The sequence below is a fragment of the Macrobrachium rosenbergii genome, chromosome 10 (assembly GCF_040412425.1).
Source record: "Macrobrachium rosenbergii isolate ZJJX-2024 chromosome 10, ASM4041242v1, whole genome shotgun sequence".
NCBI lineage: Eukaryota > Metazoa > Arthropoda > Malacostraca > Decapoda > Palaemonidae > Macrobrachium > Macrobrachium rosenbergii.
In genome coordinates, this window is record NC_089750.1 from 65330341 (window position 1) to 65353401 (window position 23061).

At 37.3% G+C, this 23061-nt stretch overlaps 1 protein-coding gene across 16 annotated transcripts; it reads left to right on the top strand.

Annotated features, from left to right (window-relative positions):
• Positions 1-6757: 6757 nt before the first annotated feature.
• On the top strand, positions 6758-22437 carry LOC136842730 (heterogeneous nuclear ribonucleoprotein A1, A2/B1 homolog). Of its 16 annotated transcripts, none has more exons than XM_067110451.1 (9): positions 6758-6912; positions 17880-17945; positions 18944-19159; positions 19293-19415; positions 19527-19668; positions 19878-20117; positions 20342-20668; positions 21155-21266; positions 22318-22437. In XM_067110451.1, exons 1-8 carry the CDS (start codon positions 6898-6900, stop codon positions 21253-21255), a joined length of 1230 nt encoding a protein of 409 aa, XP_066966552.1. In that variant the 5' UTR covers positions 6758-6897; the 3' UTR covers positions 21256-21266; positions 22318-22437. The 16 variants fall into 16 exon arrangements, with proteins under 16 accessions (XP_066966552.1, XP_066966554.1, XP_066966558.1 ...); XM_067110453.1 differs by having other exon boundaries at positions 21155-21235; XM_067110457.1 differs by having other exon boundaries at positions 20357-20668.
• The last annotated feature ends 624 nt before the right edge of the window (positions 22438-23061 follow it).

Consider the following 23061-nt stretch of genomic DNA (forward strand, 5'->3'; position numbering starts at 1 on the left):
TTTTATGTTATATTATTCTGTCACAGAAAGGTGCCAAGTAGCCTTCATTATTTAGTCAAAGCGTCTCTAAATACACGAGGAACAGGCATTACATATTTAATTACAAGTTTGCCTCCGCGAGACATAAAGCCCATTGTGTAAATAAGAAAACGATAAACACGGCCGAGAGGAGTAGAGTAAATAATAAAATAATAATAAATAAATACAAAATAAATAAATACGAATAAGAAAGCAGTGGGCGAGGAACGTGTCAAAAAGTTAAAGCATCAATTACACATCAGTATTCCTAACGAGTAGGCTACAGGCAGACTTATAAGCAAACATCTATGCATATAGTATATATATATATATATATATATATATATATATATATATATATATATATATATATATATATATATATATATATAGTGTATATATGTAGGTGTGTGTGTTGGTGTGAGGGTGTATGTGTGTGTGAGGAGAGAGAGAGAGAGAGAAGAGAAAGAGAGAGAGAGAGAGAGAGAGAGAGAGAGAGAGAGAGAGAATGTGGCAACGAAAGAAGGCTGAGATCCGAGACGAAACCTATCTAGAAACTCATCCTCAAAAACAGTGGCCAGGCGGAGGGAGGATTGTTTTGACCCCGGGCAGCAGAGCTAAGAATTAAAGACGAACGGATCCAAAACTCATTGTTTCCGTTACCACAGCGTCCTTGTGCTATTATTCTCTGCGTGTCCGTCACGTTCCATTTCTCCTGAATGCACACACACGTGCAAGCACTCGTGTCTGCGGACGTAAATCATCCGCGCGAAGAAAGTAATGTCTCTTATTTCCACAGGAGGGTCGTGCGGGGGATTAAAAATAGCTGGTGCACCTGATATCAATGGCGCATTTCTGTATGCAGACTAGACCGATTTAGCCATCATTTTTTCTATACAACGTTTTGTTGTTGTCTTCGTGGCCTAAACATTGTGAACGATGAGTATGAGTGGTTATTTGCAATACTGTCAGTTATTGTTATTGTTTCAGATTAAGACACGGTCTAATAAGCCTACATTATTTCAGCACGGGTTCTTGCTTTTAGAGTAGCCAGTAACAGGATGAGGTGACTAACGAATGCAGTTAACGAAAATAAACCAAAGTAGTTGCAGTAGAATTAAAGGGAAATTAACACAGGTCTAAGGAGCGCTGACTCATACTAGATTTGACCAGCCCCATCCTTAGCTGCTGGTGATCGAGAAAGCTGACGATGGAAGGCGAGTCTGTGGTAGGGAGATGAATCATCATCCCCAGGGAATGGCTGAGGAAGGTCAGCAGAGACAAGAAGTTTCTCAAATAAAGACTCACTAAAGCTTTTCCCTTAAAAAACGAGAAAGAGAGGAAAAAAATCAAGCGAACAGTGATGCTCTTTACAGTTTGTTTGCTAATCGTTCATTCATGCTGGTTTCTCCAAGCCACTGTAGAACCGGATTTTACGAAAGCTTTGTGCACGCAAGTGACGAATCGTTCCTCAGGTCACGGGAAGTAAAAAGAAGAAAAAGAAAGATTTTTATCTTAATCGCTGTAGTGACGCATGATGCATGCAAAGCTGCAGTTAACAGAAGGACAAGAAGAAGGCTATTGGAAATAATGAATCGATTCACTGCATAACAAAAGAGCATCGATTAAAGGTGCGAACAACACAAAACTACGGTTTAAGTTATGTTCAGTTAGATAAAAGAACATCTCTGCGCAGGCCTACCATAACCTTGGAATACGAAAGTCCCGTTTCTTTCACTGTCTTACTGTACGATTCTGGTTCATACAAGAAAATTCTTTATTACACAGTTGGTTTGCTGCTAATTTACCTCTCTCTCTCTATCTCTCTCTCTCTCTCTCTCTCTCTCTCTCTCTCTCTCTCTCTCTCTCTCTCTCTCTCTCTCTCTCTTAGGCGTGACTTATTCCCAAGGTAAAGTAAACTGGATATTTTAAGATATTTGTGGCTTAATATTTGTGTAAATATAAAAAAGTCACATGTGCACAAATGACAAATAAACGCACACACACACACATATATATAAGCGAATCCAAGTTCAGTTGTGTGGAAATTTTAAATTCATGGACATAAAAAATTGAGGATACGTTATTGTTGACGTTAGCCTGTTAAGAGTGTTTGAAAGCTTTCATGACGAGGGTGTGGCTTTTGTAATATATGTAAAAGGACATTTACCTCCTCGCAGTAAAATTAAGCCTCAGGTAAAAAGGTGAAAGGCCTGCAAGGTCCCCGTGGGTGAATGTTATTTATAGGTACGGCAAAAGGAGAAGAGTTTTAGACGCAAGTGTGTGTGTGTGTGTGTGCGTGTGGAGATAGAATGCTTCATGCTTAGACTGAGGAATGACTGGCTCTTTTCCTCCGTGATGGTTGCGCTCCAGATGGTGAAGCCGTTTTGATTCTCATTTGTATTTTTTGGATGTTACTTGTTCCATATTCTTGTTCACCCTAACGGCAAACCACTACAGTCGACTGAATCAGCACATGATTAAACTATTGATGTTAAGACATTAGAGGTACCACGGACCTTAGTTGAATGCATCCATACATATATATATGTATGTATGTATGTATATATATATATATATATATATATATATATATATATATATATATATATATATATATATATATATATATATATATATATATAAAATTTTAACTCACATCAGGAACCAAAGGCCTGGGTTCGGTCCTGATGTGAGTCAGAAATTTATTTCTGTTCCACACGTGATTGTGTGTTGATTATACATATATATATGTATATATATATATATATATATATATATATATATATATATATATATATATATATATATATATATATATATATATATCAAGTAATTCAAAGTCATTATCATGGAGACTTTAACGTACAACAGGTTTAAACACTTATTCCATATTTCTTACAGTATACGAAACTGGTAATCTATTATGATGGATCCTGGCTATGCAGGTATAAAAGGGAAAATTAAAATGCAGTTGAATCAAACAGTGACTATTGTTTCACTCAAAACAGAAGCGTCCGTAAATTATTGATGGCAGACTTTCCAGAATGGTGATTTTAAAAATATCAAATTGATGTTGAATGAACCCGCGGTGGGATTATAGGATTTGCCCAAACAAGAGGAACAAAAAATAACATTATTATCTTTAACTTTTAGCGAAATTATTCACATGGGACAGCCCAAAAGATCATGACTTGCCTGACAATTTTCCACATTACAGAATGCAAAGTGTACCAAAAAAAAAAAAATAATATTTCTACCAAATAAAAAAAACGAACAAGTAAATCAGTTAAGTATACCTTAGTTTTACCAGACCACTGAGCTGATTAACAGCTCTCCTAGGGCTGGCCCGAAGGATTAGACTTATTTTACGTGGCTAAGAACCAATTGGTTACTTAGCAACGGGACCTACAGCTTACTGTGGAATCCGAACCACATTATAGCGAGAAATTAATTTCTATCACCAGAAATAAATTCCTCTAACTCTTCATCAGCCGGCCGCGGGAATTGAACTCCGGCCCATCGAGTGACAGTCTGAAGCTCAAAGTAAATCAGTATATTGGAAAATGTGCATGAGTATAGTATATACACAAGCAAAAGAACACGGCGGTGCAGAGTCCATAACTTAAGCCAAGGTATGAAAACGTTGATTTTCAAGTCACCACCAAGCATAAGGGCACCCTGATTCCTAGAAGGCCCTATTTTGCCATATTTACTCCCTGGGGAAGCTTTTTCGAGCGTTTACACCTTCGATTCGTTGAATGGACGTGTCTGCGTTAAAATGTTGATTTTGCAAAAAAAAGTATATGCTGAAAGTACCGGTTAATCTGTAGGTCTAATTTTATAGAACGTATGCAGTCTTACCAGTGGGTAAGTGGGTGGGAAGTTGCCTCAGTGCTTTGCTTCGTCCTAGGCCTACTTTGCCGTTGACGAAGCCAGAAGCGGGGTAACATAACTAAAACTAAACTGAGAGGAAGGAATGTTGAATGCCTTCAATTATCCAAACGAAAATAGTGTTATTTCAGCCAATTGAGAGTCACTCTACCCAGCAACATCTGACAACCACATGGCAGAACTATATACAGATCTGGTTCACACGTGATGTCGAACAGCGTTCCTGTAATGCGTGTATAATTTTTTTTTTTTTGGTATTATCGCGTGAATTGAACACACCCTTTTAGTGCAATTCTGCTTGAAAGCTACCCTTTCGTCGCCAAGTTCCTGTACGTTTTATTTGTCAAATACACACGCACTTGCGTACACAGACACAAACACGCGTATATACTGTATATATATATATATATATATATATATATATATATATATATATATATATATATATATATATTCCTCGAGTCGTTAACCATCAAACAACTCGTTCCATTACTGAACAGTCATTCTTCTTCTGCCACTCTGTTTATAACTTGAGAAATTTCTTGGTCCTTTTTGGTGCCCTTCTCGGTCACTCAGTTTTCATATTTTGGGGCGTTGGGTTGGTTTTAATTTTGATGTTTCGGTTTTCATATCTAGATTTTAACATTAATGATTTTTACTGAGTCTTGTGCATTGATTTTTAACTGTTGTTAATTTTGTGTTTCAGTCCTAATGGAGAAGCCATGCTTTCAAACGTTGGATGGAAATAAAGTCGTAATATGCATCACCACCTTTTCGTCCTGTTTGTGAGTGTATATGTATATATATAATATATTATATGTGTATATATACACACACATATATATGTATGTATGTATGTGTGTGTTTGTTTGCTACCCTCCTATTGCACCGGACAGCGAGCCACAAATATTGCACGTGAAGCCTCTTTTTCCTGTTTGGGTGACCGAGACGAGAAAACAGCCTAAATCTATAGGGACCACCACTGTATGAGAGAGAGAGAGAGAGAGAGAGAGAGAGAGAGAGAGAGAGAGAGAGAGAGAGAGAGAGAGAGAGACGTACCCGGAGTTTAACTGATGAACGAAAATCGGTCTCCTGAATCCGACACACTTTAAGAGAAATGAGGTCTACTTATAACTGATCAATGCATAATTTCATACTGCTATATATTCATGTGAAATATTCATGTTAAATGTAATCAATGGATTTTAACGTCATGCAGAGCAATAGCCGCTCGTCCATTTTCCTTTTTCTCATGGGCGGCGTCGGTGACCTTTGATGTTCTGACGTTAATTCAACGTAGAAAAATCTTCCCTCTTATAAATATCACAGCAAAGCCTTCCTTCAACACTGAGGATTGTTTTCCTGTGCTTTAAGCCTTATGAATGGTATTTAAACAAACATTTAATTTGCAATCACGGTCATCAAAATAATGATAAATCAATAACGTTTTCCAGATTCAACAATAGAGAACAAGTTTGGATAAGTGTGCCCCCCCCACCTCTCTCTCTCTCACTCTCTTTCTCTCTCAGTGTTGTGTTCTGTTTGGAAAGAAATATTATAGCGCTGTTGGTTTTCCTTTATTTTCCTTATATATATATATATATATATATATATATATATATATATATATATATATATATATATATATATATATATGTACATTATATACATAAATATATATATACACATACATACTGTATATAGTATGTGTGTGTGTGTGCAAACGGTTTTTATTCTCCTACGACCAACTCAAAGAGCATGATACTGCTTTGGTCTGGTTAACAATTAAATATTCAGATTAGACAACAATGACTAATAAGAGAACGAGAACCTCAAGCTCAAATCTTTAGTTCCTTATGTTACATATGCTTAACGGAGAGCTTACATTACCATATTGGCATTTATTAATGTGGATATTGTACAGCCTGAATCTTGTCCGGATGTTAAAATAAGATAGATACTATAAATACTCAGCGAAAAGGGTACCAAGCCAGCACTTGTCCCGCTGTTTTGGCCTAACCCTCTATATAGATTCTTGGCTCGGTCGACTCTCTCACTGTCTAGCTCTGGTTTTCAGTTTGTATGAGCGAAAGCTGGCATTTGTGTATTATGTACTTTCCACAAGAAAAATCATATTTTGCAATGGAACTTAAAAGTGTTGTGTTGCCATTATGTAATTAAGCCTAGATTTTCTGAAGTACACACTGCATTATATGCAAAGACTAATTAGAGAAAGCCATTTGTTTGGCGAGAGCCTCCTATAAGGAATAAGACCTCGTTATAACAGTTTTCAAGGTAAACTTTCTTTTTTCGAAAGATCTCCTTTTTAATTTCTCGTTCAATATCCCTTTATTTTTCTTTGTGTGTATTTCCATGAAATCATCTTTGTAAGGTTTATAAACGAGATTAAAGTTAGCATGATGACCGAACTGCATAGCAAAGGAATAATTTTGATCACGAGACACTGGGTTTGTTTATTTTGAACCCTGATGTACACAACCTTGATATTAGATTCGTTATGAGTGGATTTTAAAAAGTTTTGAACGGTAAAATGGGTTAATGCATGATATCAGGCGCGTAAAGAGATACATTTCTTAACAAAAGTAGCAAAATACAAAAATAAAGGCAAAGAAAACAAACACTTCTCGTACTTTTAAACTTCCCGGCCACTCCTCTTGACGTCATATCCGGAATTTACACGTAAGCTTATCTCATGAACTTGACACGGAGAAAATATTAAAACAAAATAATCAATTTAAAATCTATTAAAAATAAAAATGAATCATTGTGGAAAATTTTGTTTTTTAATGTTTGATAATAAAAAAGATATCGAAATGGACAAAGAAGAAGCCTCTCCTCCTCCCCCACCATTCCCATAAGTCTCCCGTCTGCTACGCATCACAGCAAGGCTTTCCTACGGCCGGCGTAGAGGCCGATAAATTGTCAACTGTAGTGCATTAATTTAGTGGAAACCTCAATTTCAAGATGGTGAAGGGAGAGGTGAGTAACTTGAAAGACTGTTGGCAGTTTTGACGAATCAGTGTAGTGGCGCACGGAAGTTCGCTATCGCCTGTTACTCCCGTGGCATCCAGGCAACGGATTTCTAGACGCCATTTTGTGCAACATAATCATATGCTTGCCGTGGTTCCGTGGTTTTAAGTTTTTCCAGTGAAAGTCGAGCTAAAATGTCCGAAGTAATTCCCCGTGTGACATTTCTGTTGATGAAAAAATTGTGTTATGACGACGCTGGCTTCGGTAAAACGTGGTCATTTGGCGTCTTTTGGGTTGGGCAAGGCTTAACCCTCAGCGTGAAAGTTTTCATATGTATTAGTAAACATATCAGTGGTGGCTCCCGGAGTGGAGTCGATTTATACCATAAGTAGGGCTTATTTTGTACAGTATGGTGTGTTTTTAATGTAAAATGCAGAGGTGTTAACCACCTGATGGTGGCTTGGGTACGCAAATGCCCGCGTGGGAACCCAGAGTTTTCCTGGAAGCGAGCCTTCCGTTTTGGGCGGGTGGGTCCATAGGCCTGTGATACGGTGGGCCTAGGAAATTATGCATAACGTTGGTATTTAATATAAATAAGAATTGCTTGGTACGTGTTAATCGTATTTTCTAGAAATCGGTAGCCTAGATTAGGCCTACCGTTCTGTGACACTAGCCTACGATAATGTCGCAGATTGCCTCAGGCCTACCATGGTGCCCTAATGGTCAAGGAAAGGTTACGAACATGATACAAAAGCATTTATTCAGGCCTGTGTCGAGATGCACTGACTGGAAGGGTTTAGTATCTTAGTTAATAGGTTAAATGGGATGGGTTTTCGTACACCTGGTAGGCTAACCTCGAACACATGGCTATTTAGGACGATATCCTGTAAACTTCTCCAGCCTTTTGTTTTTCGTTCTATTTTTCAGTTTCTTCTTTCGACAGATCTGCAAACAAGAGTATATTTGCTGAAAAATGAGCATTTTATCTGCTTACAGAAGGAGAGAGGTGAGATTGTAAGGGAATAAAGCTCTGCACCTCACATGAATAGTGTAGTGTGCCTGCAATTGTGTCTGTGGAGTGAACGCTTAGGAACCAGGTATGAACCCAGCACGGGCTCTTGCTTCTCAGCCTCAGCCTTTTTTGATAAATTGGAAAAATGAGTAGCTTATTGACTTAAGGAATTAGAGATTTACAATTTTCTCAATTCTGTTTGTATCCCCTAAGATGTATTCATGTATTTGTTCCCCCTTTATTCCCTTTGTGGTATTTTTTTTTTTTTAAATATATGTAAATCTGTGTGCTGATCTTGATTTTACTTAATGCAGTGAATGTGGACCGCTAAACTGTAGGATTACCTTACCCTATACTAGTCCAAATGGTAAAATTTGACATATAGGCTAAATAGCATAGCCCATATGCCTAATATCCTACCCTATGGGTAAAAGCGAAGACCATATTGCAACCCTCTAGCTTGGTAACTACAAGTTTTAGTGCAGAATAGGTACTGTCTAGTGTAGAACTATGGGGTTGCTCTGCATTGGGTATTGCCTTGGGAATTGACCTTTCCTGTAATAATTTGGTTATTTATTAACACTACTTAGTTTTTCATTGGTCGACTGTAACATCAGATCTGATATGTTTTTGTATGCTGGCCCTCCTGGAATGCTGTTGCACATGTGCAGTGTTATAGGGGAGCTTTTGGTACAAAGTGCAGTTTCCTTCACCGGGGGTTCCAGGGGGCGGAGCCACCTGGCAAAGTGACTTGGCCTGTTAGGTTAGATTAGGTTTTGTATAGTTCCTTTTATAATAGGTTTCCTTAGCCAATCCCTTCTTGAACATATGGCTCCCTAATAACTTGCGCATGCACGGAGTCATTCCATAACAACAACAACAACAACATGACAGTCCAGTCTTTCTCCAAATGATTTCCCCCACCCAAAACCCCGTGTTCCCAGAGGGTCCCCAACCATGTTGGGTAGATGTGAGGTTAATAACAGTTGACTGAAAATTAACTCCACCTCCATCAGCAACACTAAAAGTATAGGTAAAATCAATTTCCCTGTAGTTTTACTGTGTATAGTACTGGCCCATAATGGATGAAGTAAAAATGTAAACAAAAGACTGAATTATCGTGAACGGAACACAAACATTTTGAAACCATAAACAAAAGGTGGAAAATATTTTGATTGATGATTGGTGGGAGCCAGTTAGTAGTCTTTAGTTTTACCCTGTGCTAGTTATGGATATATGTAGACAAGGGGTAGTTTGCAGAATGATGGAATCAGGTCTTTTGATGTGTAGTGTTACTTTGGGGTGGGGAGTCTGGGAGGGGCAAAGCCCCCCACTAGGGTGGGGCACATTGCCCAAAGTGAGGTAAGGTCTGGGTAGGTCCGGCATGGCATTCTGGGAAAGGTTAGGGTTTTTTTTTTTTTTTTTCTGGAGTTGTGTCTATGATTCTACACTTACACCCTCAGCTTAGAAGTGAAAATACATGAGTCCTCAACCTAGAATGCATGATCCTACCTAGCAGGACAATCCCCCCCCCACCCCTTCCAACTGACCTAAGAAAAAAAAAAAAGCTATCCTACCAATAAGTTATTTTGTACCATCTATACATATATGTATCCTAGCCTACTCTGTAAAGTATACTCTATACATACCCGGTATAGTATTTATTAATATCGGCTTATTCTGGAGGTACATGCAGATTAACTTATGATAATTGAATACAAAGAAATTTAATAAGAATTAGCTCAGCCTACACTATGCTATATCGTATACATTTCGGTAGTCTAGCCTACATTATGCTGTACTCTGTATTCACATACAGTATTATTGCATTATACAAACATCAACATAACAAATACAGTATGCATCTTTTCCATGGATCTTTTAAAAAGTTATGCTTTACTTCACCGTATCCAGTAATATTGTATGTATTCTCATATTGCTTTTGTATTATAAATTGTGGTCATAGCAATCAAATTTTTTGGTTTGGAAATTGATTACGCGGGAAGTTTGTTTCGCTGTATTCAACTCAGTTCCGAGTGCTTTTCTTGCTTCTAGTTAGCGTAAATGAATCTCTAGATACTTTACGTGGGACAAGGTTATTCTTTGTTATATGGAGTGTTTTGAATTTAACTTGAATACCTCGCGTTCTGAAACTAATTCTGATTTTTTTTTTCTCTCTCTCTCACCAATAGGTGACGTTGGCCGATGGGAGCATATTTGTGTAAAAAAAAAAAAATCAAGATTCTGTTCGCTATTTTTGATTTCATAATATGAGCTTTACATATCTCTTATCGGCTTGAATAAAATACCTTTCTTTCCGATTTTATTTACGGTCGAGTTTCATCCATATTGCCGATGCATGATAGTTTATAGTTAGCAGCTTGAACATTGTTTTCTCAGCTTCAGCGACAACTTATAGCTTTAATTTAGGGGTATATTTCCTTGCCAATCTTTTCTCCATAATGAATAAGGGTATAATGTAAAAATACATCAGTCCTGTTATCCTTGTCATTTGTAACATAACTACAGTAATTGTTTAATACCATACATTGGTTGAAATACAAGGAAAACGGCTATTGTTATCCGATGCGGATATTAGCAAAACATCAGTTTCGTGATTGGTTGTTTATGGCTGTATGCATTTAGGCAAGTATATAATGTTCCTAATACCGTAACACTTTTATAATTTTCTCTTACTTTTTTAACCAGAAGATGGGATAAAGAGATGGAGGAAAAGAAAATTATCTATTGTAACTTGTCCCTCTCACTGCCCAATTGTCCGCTGCTGCCTGTGCCAGCGCAAAATTTAAAAGTATATTCTAAATACTGTTGTATCGGTATTAATTGCTAACCCCATCGCAAAATCGAATTATGATATGGCAAATTATTGTAACAAGCACTACCTGTATAGGATGCTGTCATTTTAAGATAAGAGAACGCAATCAAATTCCGTGTAAACTAGCCTAGGATACTTGGCCTTAATAGCTGTTCCCTCCCTTAAACTTGAACCTAGCAATACCAGGGATAGCATGGTCATCAGCATTTTGTCGGAACGTGGAAAATGAGGGTGACCTATTAGGGATGGATGCGGGAAAAAGGTTGTTACCTTTGGAAAAAGTTTTCTTGAGGCCTTAGTAGGCTAACTTTTGGACACTGAGTTTTAACCTGGCCTTAAGGGGCTTCACGCCCCCTGGGCATCCCTTAAACTTTATTCTTTTATCTCATTCTACCCATTTATGACAAGTGAAAACCTGTCATAGACGAGCACATTTGTAGCAGCCCCCCTCTATCAGAACACCTCTGATAAAAGTTATGTATAGAATTGCAAATTGCAATAAAAAAGTGATATTCAAGGAATATCTAATTGAAATGCAGACCAGTGTCCCCCCTGCAATGATATCAAGGGGCCATTGCGGGAGCCAGTGTCAAAATATTGCTGCGGAACAGTACATAGCCAGCAGTATACAGTATAGACAAAGTTGTATGACATAACACAGTAATTTGTTAATGTTTTTATAAATATGTATTATTTTGAAGCTTGAATATGTCCTAAAATGGCTTGAAAACTGATTCATTCGTGACAGGCTATGCTGTTGCTGATTATCAGGAATTAAATTGAAACAGTTTCACAAAAATGAATGTATTTACAGGTTCACAGTCCCCTATCTGAAACCTTTTGGGGGTCAGCTGTTTGTTTTGGATTTTTTTTTTTATTTCGTAACAAAGCTGCCTAAAAACACCTTTTAATTTCCAACAAAAATATTCTGTAAAACTCAAACGTAAAAACTATATCATGCAACCCTAAAACATAATTTCATCAGACCTATTGTACAGTATATTGTTTGAGTGGTGTTGATAAGTCTGTGTTTAATATGCAAGGTTAATTTCAGTAGTTTATACTAGGCTAGGCTTATTATGACTTAGTTTTGTTAGCTTTCCTTTATACATGCTACAACTGAGTTAGTTTTTAACCACCCTAATAGGCCAAGAAGCAGAAGTTCAGTAGGCCAAATCATTCATGCAACCTAGCTTACCGTACTTGGCCTTGTCTTTATAGTTCATTACTATTTCTTGTAACAACCACCACAAGCCTGCAGTTCATTACAATTTCATATAACCACCACTTATTAGCAGATTTCATGCAAAACACTGATGTAGACAACAGGAACTGATATGAACATAGGAATCAAGGAATAGCTGTTTGTATTAGCAGATTTCATGTAGAACACTGATATAGACAACAGGAACTGATATAAACATGTTGATCAAGGAATAGCTGTTTGTCAGTGTTAATTACTGTAACCATTGCATGATTAATGGTGGCTGTTACAGTTCTTTAGCTGTACAAAAGTGTTATTTCTCTATTTACAAAAGTCCAATGGGCTCCCATCCCCCCATTCCAAATGGATATGGGTGAAGAGTGCACTAATAGGTAAATGTAAAAATTTCTTGCCGTAACGTGAATGAGAGAACTAATTTCCCCCTTGAAACTGAGACCCTAGTCACACACTGGCATGGTGCCCAACTTCCCAACAATCCTGTATGGTAGGACAGACCGGGGTATGGGAGAGAATCTCCCACACCCAAAAGACTGAGAAATTTACATCCGAAGGTGGAACATCAACCAGCCATAATTCCCGGGAAGGTCCCCCCCCCACCATACAACCAGCCCCATGAAAATTAAGGGTGTGTAAAAAATTTGCATTTTTCATAGATATTCTAACTATCCTACCTCTGCCACCCCACAGTTGCCTCACTGCTGAATAGAAACTGTTGCTGTACATAGTGTGTGTGGGCGGTCACCTGCAACCTTGTGCAGGGGACACTGCCAAGTTTGAAACTTTGTTTCCAAGTTTCAGCCAGTGTTGTTGGTTGTCATTTGCATCCTTAACCTCTATTAATATATAAAATGGTGCAACCCAATGGGAAATTGTGGTTTTTAGTGTTGGGAAAAATGAAAAACTAGAATACCAGTATACCTGTAGTAAGTGCATGAATCCCAAGCAGTCAGAAAGAGATATGGGTTAAAATTCACCATCACAAATCTTACTGTTTAGGACAAATCTGTGAAAAAGCCAATTGCCTTGATGTTTCTCAACCTTGCCTTTCCCATTTTATATACTTGGGGGTGAGGCCCTACCGACCCTGTCACAGGTGCTGTAAATGTTATGACTGAAATACAGTCATGCATTACAAGCTAACCTTACACACCTGTATATAACTGGAAAAAGGGCCACATCCGTCTCCCCATTAGCATTACACACGAATGTCTTACCTTCAGGTCTGGGAGGCATAGAATTTTTTTTTTTTTTTTTTTTTCCCTCTCTCTCTCTGGAAGGTGAGTATATTCAAAGGGATTTGTTTTATGAATGTGTAAAATTGTGGTGTTATATTTTCCATAAGTATTTCTTACTCATTGGGAGTCAGTGAAGACTGAAATCAACCGAGACCACATCCAAGGATTTTTAGGTTTTATAGCCAATAAAAATACATTAAATAAAAAGTTTGTGCTCTAGTGCTTGTATAGTGCATGAGCCACAAGAGAGTAACAAATTATGTTTAAAACAGCAACATACTTATTGGTAAATATGTATCATTGACTTGTGCCTCATGTGCTCTATGGAAAAACTGCCAAAATGCCTTTCGTTTCTATTTGAAATTTGTTTGCAGCAAATGATGAATTGTAAAATAACCTACTTAAAATATGATTGGCAGGTGTTAGGGTGGGCTGCTCGATGTATTATGTGGGTATGTCAAGTGCAAATACATCTATCGGTTGAATTCACTCACAAACAAAACTTTTATTGAATTGCAGCTTGGTATTTATGGTCAAAATTCACCCAATAACTTGCAAAATGTTTTGAAGGATGATAATGAACTGTAAAGTCATCAACTGGTCCTCTGGTACGTGAGTTTGTTGTGAATGTTTAAATAAGTAATGTTAGTAATAGCTGTGAACAAGAATACTTATGCCATTGAAGCTTGAGCAGACATGCCAATGTGTTCACTAGTTGCCTCTTGTTAATATTTTTGGTCATCCATGACATGTTTTCCTGGTGGTGTGATGATTGGGATTATTAGAGGTTAATTTTGAGTGGAGACACATTTGGCCGTTGTCAGTGTTAACCTTTGATACTGTTTCCTGTGTAAATTATAGAGAAGAGAAAGAAATCAGTACTTTGTAAAGCCATGTTGGTTTGTGTAGGTGAAGGTGCTACTGTAATAGGTTTAATGGTTGCAGTAATTCTTTTACTCTACTGAACCAGTCAGTTTGTTATAGATGAAAATTTAAAGGTGGACATTCCATGTAGTCAGGGAAATTTTCTATTTAGACAGATATTACATTATGTCTGGAGAGTAGTACTGTAATACTTTATATACCTGTTTGGCATGTTGAAAGAAATGGCACACTGCCTATTGTGTTTGAATCGGTCTTTGCCAGCATAAATACAATGACAAGAAAACTTAAGATAGGAACAAGTTGTCAGGTCTGATTTTCCAAGTCTTAAACATTGTGGCTTGTAAGCAACAAGAGGTCTTATTTTAATTAGGCAGTTTACTTGAACCATCTGTACACACAACTGTGTTGCCTTTTCATTTTCATTGTGGAGATAGCATTTGTAGGTTGGCAATCAACAAAAGTGGTGATGTTCAGTAATTGAAATTTGTGGCTGCCTTTTCTGTTAGGTGTACATGTGGCCTTCAACTTAAGCTGATTTCGTTCTTTGGGCTCTTCCTCGTGAAGAACAAGTGGAAATGGAAACTAATGTATTTAATATTTAGAATTTCCGTTAAAAGTACAGTATTGTCATGAGAGTGCATAATAGATTTTTAATGTATAAGTATTGTAGGTGCAATTGCCTTACTTTAGGAGATAATTGTGTAAGAGGTGTAAATATATTGTGACCAATATCCATTTTCCCTTTTCCACCCCCTCCCCATTTTTCTGAAGGCGAGAGTCAACCGCTCAAGTAGAATCCGCGTAAGTTGCAGGTCGACTGTATACATTTATATAAATCTTAGTACGAGAATAGCTTTGATTGTGAGCTATATTTTACCTAGTGCTTGTTAGTTTTTCTTAATTCAGTGCAATGAACTAGACACTATCTCCTATTTTTTTCATATGCAAATTGGCTGCAGAAAGTTGTTGTACTGAAGTTCTTTATGTACGCCAATATAACTGGGGTACCCTTTTGTCCTTGCTTGCATAACCAGGTATGACAGAACCTTGCTGAAATTTCCTATTCCTTTCAAAGCTGTTCCATAGGTACATAGTTATGAATAGTTATACAGAAAGCTGCTGCTTGTAGGAATTAAATCGATTTCTTAGAAATCTTTTTGTATTCGGGTATAACTGCTTGCTGAAATTGCTTTTGTTACATGTAGATGTGTCAATTTTTACTAACAGTGGAACACAATCAAAAAGTATGATAATGAATGTATTGAATGATAAATATTGCTGTTAGGAATGGACCCAGTCCATTGTTTGCTTATAGGGGCACTTTTTATTAATCTGATATTTTCAAAATGCTTGTAAATATTTTTCTCTAGTTAGTGATAAGGTCTGTGTGGAACACACAAAACTGCAAAATTAGGCTAGTGTTGACTTTGATGCTGTATAGAACTGCACAAACAAAAACCATGAATAAGACAGTTTCATGGAACTAGTTAAAGCAGTACGGTACAGTACTTCTTTTTTTTTTATTTATTTTTTTTTAATAAAGTTTAATGTAATTATGCTTTGGAAAAAGTAAACCCCATGAACCATTTTTGAAGTGCAACATACCACGGTGTAAGAACCATTGTGTAACATCTTCATGGTCCTACTCATTGCTTGTATTAGTTTGGTACTGTTGGACTTTGATGGCACTGCATGATGTAGGGCTAATACTGTTTGATTTCAACAACAGAGGTAGAGCCCTAAGAATTGACTACTTAGGTGAAGGCATAGGTTATTAAAAGTTAATTGTTTATCTATCAGCTTTGCCAAAGATGCTCCTGTCTGGGTAGAGAATGGAAAGGCAGAAGGGATTGCCTGTAGTGTAATAGTTGTAAAGTAATATTGCATTGTTGTCAACTGTTGTCTTATCAACTATGTATTGATAGGCCTAAGGAATTTTTGAAAAGGTTGATAACTCTGCTGTTATTGGAAGTAAACGTAAGAGCTGGATAATGTAACAAGATGACTATTGTGTTAGTTTCTGGGCTGTCAGCTGCAAGTGTTTTCATTGGTCAATCATGACTGGGAGTATGTGCCATGACCATGTAAAAAGGAACATGATTAGTCGTTTACTGATTGGAGGTTTTTCTTTTGGGGAAATTGTGACTAGTGGGAGGTGGATTTGTTTTTGAGGTTCCCTTTTCAAGGTCATGATAGACTATTTTGGGATATAGTATTTTTCGTTTTTTATTCAGGTTATGGCTTTGCACTGGTGTCCAAACTGATAAAAGCAATCGGCCATAGCTGCTGTTTCTTGATTTTTCCAGGGTGGCTCATTGAGAAGCTACTACCAGACATCAAATAGGTGGGGGATGCTAGAAGGAAATAGGTTCAAATAAGCTCTGCTAATTGTGGCATTGGAAAGAAATTTTTTGATGTAAGAGTGATAAAAATATAATTGGGATTTTTTATTTTTGGCTCTAACATTGCCTCTATTTTTGAGAATTCATATTCTCATTCTGCATTTTCAAGGGTATAAAATGTTATGGATTGATGGAGTGAGAACTTCGTAAGGAACCATTACTGTATTTTCTTAGAAAATATATATCTGGAGTTTTACATGCCAAGGGACTGGAGGTAACTCGGTGAAAATCATGAAATTTTCCCTATGGACCAGGATTGATCGTCCCGTATGTAATATTCATTGTCAAGGCATTTGAAATACCAGGGAGTTGGACTTGAGTTGTGATACTCATTACTTACAGTATGATTGAAAGCTGACCTGCTAAATTTCTATAAACTTGACTCTGCCAAGTGTTTTGGGAATTTCTCCTCGTGTTGCAGTTTTAGGTTAATTTCTGTTTTTAGTCTAAATCTAAAAATTTGGCTAGTTGTTTGAAGGAAAATTTGGGTTAGTGTGGAAATTGATTGTGAAGCAAAATGTGGAGTGAACATTGGATGGCATGTCACATAGAGAAGTCACCTAGATAAAGCATAGCTCTATACAGTATTCTTGATTAGCAAAATTGTTGAAAGCACATAGGTTTTTGTACAAACAAAACGTAAAGTTCTGCCAAGGGAAAATACATGCAATTGTGCATAGTTTGATTTATTGCAGTTTTGCAAATTGACACCAGTATTATTGGAGTCAAGTAGCTAGATAAAGCTGGCCTTATGCCTGCATGTCTTGTTTAAGTAACCCGTTTAAGTAACCCGTAATGGAAGAAGGCAGTAAGTGATTGTATAATTTTTTAGGTAGTGGGTAACACCAAACCAGAAGTAATGCACAATTGAGTGAAGTTTTAAGCAAAAGAGGAATTCTTGGTCCTTCATTTGGTAGTGAAGAGGGAGGGGAGTGAATGAATGATAACTCAAAAATTTGAGGCTAGAAATGTTATATGGGGTGTGCTTTTATCAAATCAATAAATGAAAAAGGAAATTTTCCTTGTTAGAAACTCATCAGTATAATTAGTAATGCGTGGAAAATTCAGTATAGTTGGTTCTTGGAATTCGAGCAGTACCATACGTGGTGGATAGCAGAGGACTGAGAGAATTGGTTTGCATAGATCAAGGCACAAAATTTGATTGAAAGTGATGATTGTCAGTTTTCCCTTTTATATTTTTGTTCGCATTCTTCTTACCTTCTCAATTATGTACCAGCTATGAGAAATACTGTACTGTACGATATTTCGATACGATTTTTCGATTCCCAAAAAATTTTCATTTATAAGGAAAAGACGAAACCTTAGGAAATGCCTACTTGTATTGTGTAATATATTCTTCATAATTATTTACTTGATACAGTATGACAGTGAGACTGGAGATGGTTACTACCAACAATCGATGCAGGGGGGCAGGAACAGAAATCCGGTAAGGAAGTGTAGTACAGTATTTCATATCTAGAATGTATTTTAAAGAAATTCATATTTTGAGTGCCATTTTTTCTTGTATTCATTGTAAATATTACAGTTGGCCAAGGAAAGTATATACCCTTGGGCAAGCGGTATGTTTTGTTGGTTTGGATCAATAAATTTCCTCGTCTTAGGCAGACAGGTTGTCCAAATTATTTCCCAAACTGCCATTGGTGTTAAACTTAGTCATTGGAGGACTGTATCTATGCAAACCATCTCTGGGTCTAATAGGGCAATGATATAGATACTGGCCTGAAATTTTTAATGTATGTAAAACCAAGGGTTTTTGATGTACAGTAGTTTACAGTGGGTTAATTATACTAATTTTTATAGCATGTTTGTGCATTCATGTGATAACCTTGTGATGCAGTTTTAATAATGTGGAAGTGATGGTAGTCTGAGTGTTGGGTAATTTAAAAAAAAAAAAATTCTAGAATTTGTTTAGTCTTGTGAAGTTTATAAGTTTAAAACTGATAAGCAACATGTAGTCCTTGTTGACTTCGGTATGAAGACTAGTGTTAAGTATATTAAAGTTGTTATTTTTGTTTTTTATACCTTAACCGTTGGCTTTGCAAATTATATTTTTTATGCTAGCTAGTAAGTGTTTTAGGTTAAGATGTGGCTTGTGAAATGATAGGATGTGGCTTGTTAAATGTTTTGTGACGTTGAAATGTATTAAATTTATTTTTTTGGACAAATGGTTGTGGGAAGACCTCCATTGGTAGTATTGTACAGTAGTATGCCATTTTGTGTTCAGTGTTTTGAAGGCACTCAAATTTTAGGAATGCAAGGTTTAGTATTTCATTTTACCGTGTTATGAGTTTCTTTTGCGATTTCCTTTTTCGCTTAGCGAGCATGATTTGAGAATTATTTTTTTATAGGGGGCTTGGGATACCAATTTCATTGGCAAGTAAGATGGTTTTCCATTTACTCATGTCAACCATATTTTATTTTCAGGATCAGGAGCCAGAGCAGCTTCGTAAGCTGTTCATTGGTGGTCTTGATTACCGTACTACAGACGACAGCTTAAAAGCATATTTTGAGCAGTTTGGAGAAATTGTTGATGTAGTGGTTATGAAGGACCCCAAGACGAAGCGATCCAGAGGTTTTGGATTTGTTGCATTTTCTCAGCCCTACATGGTTGATGAAGCACAGAAAAACAGACCACACAAAGTAAGTGAGAAGCCAATATTCTGGTTTTCCAATTGTAAGAGTAAGTGTTTAGAGCCAATTTTTGTTTTTAATATGCATCGATGTAAATTTCTTGTTTACCACAGTTTTATCAACATGCCTTATGTATTTTCAGATTGATGGTCGTCCTGTTGACACAAAACGTGCTGTACCTAGAGATGAAATAGGCAAATTAGAGTCTGGTGTAACAGTCAAAAAGTTGTTTGTTGGCGGTATTAAGGATGATGTTGAAGAGGAGGTTAGTTGAAAAAAAGTTGCCCCAATGAGATTTAAAATGTCAAAATATTAAAATGGCAGGGCATTGTTAATAATTGAGACCTGATGGTTACTATTTTCTTGATAATTTCAGGATTTGAGAGAGTTATTCTCAGAGTACGGAAATGTAGTGTCTGTCAGCATACCCACCGAAAAGGAGTCCCAGAAGAAGAGAGGATTTGCCTTTGTCGAATTCGAAGACTATGACTCGGTAGATAAGGCATGCGTCCAGTGTAGTAAGTACCCCATCTTTTCATTTTGCCCACTTAATCTAGCCCAGTTTATTGTTGTATGGACATGTTAAGGCTTTAATTTTTCTGTATTTTTTTTCGGGTAAATCCAGTATGTAGTATTTTGATTGAACTGTGCATTTTTATCTCGTCAGATTAACTTTATTAATATTCTGGTTTTGTGGAATGTCTTAATTTTTTTTTTCTTTCAACAGCACACAAAAGTATTCAGTTAAAAGGAAAGAAAGTTGAAGTTAAAAAGGCGCTATCAAAGAATGAAATGCAAATTCAACAACAGCGAAGAATGGGCGGTGGAATGGGAGGTGGTATGGGTGGAGGCGGAATGGGAGGCGGCATGGGCAGAGGAGGTGGTGGTGGCGGCGGTGGGAATGGCCCTTGGGCTGGTGGGAGAAATGATAATTGGGGTAATAACCAGGGTCCAGGATGGGGTGGAGGTAAGTTCCTTGTCTTCAGCAAATATAAATGTCCTGCCTCACAAACGTGTAAAGTAAGTTTAAGAACAAAGATAACAAACAGCACTGTGGAAGGTATGCTTCAATCTTGGAACTTGGAGAGAATTTAAAGTAACTTAATGTGAAATACGAGTGAACAGAAATAGTTGCTTAAGGGAGCTGTCACTCCGAACTTAATAATGATTGATAAAATTGCTCCTTATTAGGGAATAAATTTGCAGATAACCGGAGTGGTTGGGGTAATCAAGGAAACTATGGTGGACCCAATCAGTCAGGACCTGGCGGCTACAACCAAGGAGGCTATGGAGGAAATCAGGGACCGTGGCAAGGTGGTCCACCCAACAATCAGAACTGGAACAACCAGAACAATCAAGGGGGATGGGGACCACAGCCAGGAAACTATGGTGGCGGTCCTAACAACTGGGGCCAAGGGGGTCCTAATGATTTCGGCAACAACTATGGTCAGAGCTATGGTGGTGGTCCAATGAGAAATCAGGGATATCAGAACAACAGACCGGCTCCATACAGTGCTGGTAAGTTGCCTGTTGATTTTAGTGCAGAGTAAGTAATTTGAAGATGAGGATAGAGTATATATTGTTGATGATAGAGTACATATTGTAATGCATGTATTGTACATAACTCATTTATTTGGTGTAATGTATGGGAAATAAAAAATTTTTGAAGTTCTTTAAGGCATGAGAAAACATGTTTAGGTATGGGTGAGTTTTGCTTAGAAATTTTAACTGGTAAGCGAAATATTCAGGATATAATAGTTATGGATGCAAGGGTGATTATAGCCAGAAGGTGGATGAAAATGGAAATTTGGACTCCGAACTTAGGGGTTTGAACTGGCATTTTAAGTGTGAAAGGCTTACGCTTTATCATTGGCTGAATGAACTTTACAAATGCATTTGAGTGAAGGGAATTGATTTCAGTGTAATAGATTAACAGGAATACATTGTTGCTAATTTGTTAGGTTACTTGTAAAAGCTCAAGTGTTAAAACACTTGGTTTTACAGGTGGTGGTGGCGGTGCAGGAGGTGGAGGCTACAACGCTGGTGGTCCCGGAAACTATGGAAACCCCCCCAACATGAATGCGGGTGGGCCTAGACGATTTTAAACAGTACTCTAGTGAGTACCTGTATGATACTCAGTGGCTTAATCTTCAGCATTAGCCAGTTGACGTTAAAATAAGTCATGAAATATCTCTTTAAAGAAGAAAACTGATTGAGTGCTTTAATAAATACTTTATTGATGACTACTAACCTGACAGTTAAATAATGACTAATTGATTATTTTCCACCACACACTAGGTACATAGCAAGGTTAGCCATGCAGTCAGGCAGACAGACAGGCAGGGCTTCAGTCAGGGCCCAGTCAGGCATGATTACTAGAACTGAGGCAGGCGAGCTGAAAGAAAGAGAAATACAGAGATAGGGCTATATGAGGCAGCACAGCTCCTCGACACCCCAAGCTGTAGAGGGAGCCTGTGCACGGAACATTCCATTCGGCGCATGGACTAGCCACTTGCCTCCTTACTAGGAGATAAACATAACAGTATATCTAATATATATTCTGGATGAACTCTGAAGAAGAAAATCTCTATTATTCAGTACTTGCATTTTTGTATTTAGGATGTGTAGAAGTGACTATTATCACATACAGTACTCTTATATTCATTTAAGAAGAACCAAAGCGTAGTCAGTTAATCGTTGTGTGCAGCAATTGTATTTTCATTTTACAAATAAATTACTACTAAGAAAAGTGTATATTGAAATCCTGAGGTTAAAGAAGAATATAAGTAAAGAAAGGCTTTTAAAGATAAGAAAGTTTGGATCGGAGAGGGATCTAGGCAGTGAGGATCTTAGGAAACTGTCTAGGTCAAAACCTTAAGGTAGGTTCATGTGTTTGAGTTTTGTGGTGTAGGCAGTAATGTATTTTATAGGGTTTGGGTACACGTTAATTTATTTTTTCAATATTTTATTTCTTTGAGTGGTTAGCACAATGTGTAGTGGTGCTAGGTCACGCTTAGTGTGAGTGCACTCTTCAGCTTTGTATACCCATGCCATTGTCGTTTTGACTATACTGTATTCCCCCAGAAACTTTTGATTCATCGAGATATATGGCTATTTAGTCCATTCCTGAGTATTGGTAACAATTCTAATATCTCCGGTACCCCCAGGTGTGATGTGAATCCTGCTTGCCAAAGACGTCGGGACCTGCTGGTTGGGCATACCGAAGCTGTGATACTTCCAGATATATATTTATATTTTTCTATATTTTTAATACATATTTTAATGAATTTAGTAGTTTGAATTTGCCTTCCAGGTATCTATTTTGCAGCATTACAAGTAAATGCAAGCCAAATGTTTCAGGTTTCAGGTTAATCGCTGTTTAAAATCGATGAACTTCCATGTTCATTTTTCCAGGTTTTTCAAATGGGAATTTGGAAAGGTTAAGGTTTCTGTCCATGTCAGATAACCTGCATATTATTAAATGCAATGACTAGATCTCTTGGTAGTGACCTTGTTAATTGTAGATGAAACCCTCATGGGGCATAACATTTGTGGCCTGTTGCCCTATGTACTGTGTACACTTTTTATAGGGCACTTTTTAGTCCTGCCAAGTTTTGCAGTTCTGCCTACTGTTCTGTTTTCAGGTGTCGAGAATGTACCTTCTGTTTTGAAAGTCCAGATTGTTTTCCAGAGGTTGGTTGTACACCCATATTGAAATAAGAGGGACCAATACCCGTGCAAGCCGTTTTTGTAGCCTTGTAGCTTGGAAGCAAGTATGGTTCAGATCAGTATCGGAACAACTTTGGGTATTTGGCATGGAACTAAACTCTGGTGGTTTTATGTGGCAGTTCGCTTCATTAGACACTACTATTTCTCTGCAGTTTTCCTTTTGGCACCAGTTTTTTGCTTTT

Bases quoted from the DNA above. Each gene is read 5' to 3' on its own strand.
- LOC136842730 (XM_067110451.1), top strand. The intron at 19,160-19,292 runs GTAAGTGAGAAG...ATGTATTTTCAG, and splicing joins AGAAAAACAGACCACACAAA to ATTGATGGTCGTCCTGTTGA. The intron at 19,669-19,877 runs GTAAGTACCCCA...TTCTTTCAACAG, and splicing joins TAAGGCATGCGTCCAGTGTA to CACACAAAAGTATTCAGTTA.